This window comes from Echinops telfairi, unplaced genomic scaffold (genome assembly GCF_000313985.2).
Source record: "Echinops telfairi isolate 266 unplaced genomic scaffold, ASM31398v2 ScPeMD7_9;HRSCAF=40, whole genome shotgun sequence".
NCBI classification, from domain to species: domain Eukaryota; kingdom Metazoa; phylum Chordata; class Mammalia; order Afrosoricida; family Tenrecidae; genus Echinops; species Echinops telfairi.
This window is the reverse complement of record NW_022103906.1, coordinates 78,035,449-78,036,691: the sequence shown is the minus strand read 5'-3', so window position 1 is coordinate 78,036,691 and position 1,243 is coordinate 78,035,449. Positions and strand designations below refer to the sequence as shown.

General features: G+C 42.2%; 1 protein-coding gene across 1 annotated transcript in view; it reads left to right on the top strand.

Annotated features, from left to right (window-relative positions):
- The window catches only part of HADHB (hydroxyacyl-CoA dehydrogenase trifunctional multienzyme complex subunit beta), a 40,753-nt gene that overhangs the window by 19,423 nt on the left and 20,087 nt on the right, over positions 1-1,243 (top strand). Inside the window, exon 6 of the mRNA XM_004696073.2 lies at positions 164-263. Coding sequence (XP_004696130.1) covers positions 164-263 — 100 coding nt within the window. The remainder of the gene's footprint in view (positions 1-163; positions 264-1,243) is intronic.

The window sequence follows — 1,243 nt, the reverse complement described above, 5'->3', positions numbered from 1 at the left end:
CCCTCATGAACACTTAATAAATTATAGATTTTTTTCCCCACAGCCTCCATGTTTTTAAATTCCAGGCTAACCTTTGCAAATAGGAGTAATGTTTCATGGGTTGATTTCTAAAGTACTACCTTGATGTATGAACTGTTTCTTTGTTTGGGACCTGTGCTCCCAGGGGTTTGTTGCATCGGACCAATGTCCCAAAGGAAGTTATTGATTATCTCATCTTCGGCACAGTCATTCAGGAAGTGAAAACAAGCAATGTGGCAAGAGAGGTGAGTAAAAGAAATGTTACCGTTTTACAAAGACAGACAAGAAAGTCATTTTGGGTTTCGATGGCTGGAATTTACTTCTTAGCGTGCGTTAAACCTGTTTCATTTCACCAAAAGGGTGCTTTTATGATTTGCACAGCATTCAAGTGTCTGCACAGCTTCCCCAGCCCAGTGTAGGGCAAGGGGGCAGGAGAAGCTTCGGCATTAGCGGGAGGACTTTGTGTGAAGGAAGAAAGCCTCTTTTGTGCGTTGCTTGTTTGCTTTGACCAGTCCCATTCAATTGAAGCTTCAGTTTGTTAACCTCTGAGCACACAGACAAAAGGCAAATAATGACTGGTTTTTTATTTATTTAAAAAGTATTCTACTGTAAATCAAATAGCATGTTCTTATTGACCTTGCTTGGGCAATGCTCAGGAAAGTGAGATTAGGACCGAAGTGGCTGGTGCTATTCTTAGTAATTCTATGGACTGTGGCTTGTACGATTTGCTAAATTTTCCACCTTTCTGCCAAGAGCTCATTTTACAACTCGTTTATAACTTTGCTTACCCACTTGTTCCATGACAACTAAGGCAGGTTTTAGAGCAAAGTGATTTCACAGAGGCTTGCCTTTGCCCCAGTTGGCATAGCTACGTGTACTGTGTGTTGGGCAACCTAGATAATGACAGGCCTTGGAATGTTTGTGGGTGACGTGCCCAAGAGGCATTTCACAATGAACAGTCCAGACTCGTTTTAGTGTGAAACCGATTCTCTGGATAGAGTTGCCTCACTTCCATGTGCTAAATAAACAGTTTTCCTTGTTTCTAGACCATGCTTTCTGCGTTGCTATGCTCAGTATTGTAAGGGTGTTTAAAGTCCAACTCTGCCCCTCTAGAGAGCAGGGAAAATGAGCGGGACTGAAGGAGCTTGTTCCGCCCCACCTTTGTCTCTCCCAGTAAATGTTACTGTTGTAGAAGACTTAGCAATACTGTAGCCTACAAAAAAAT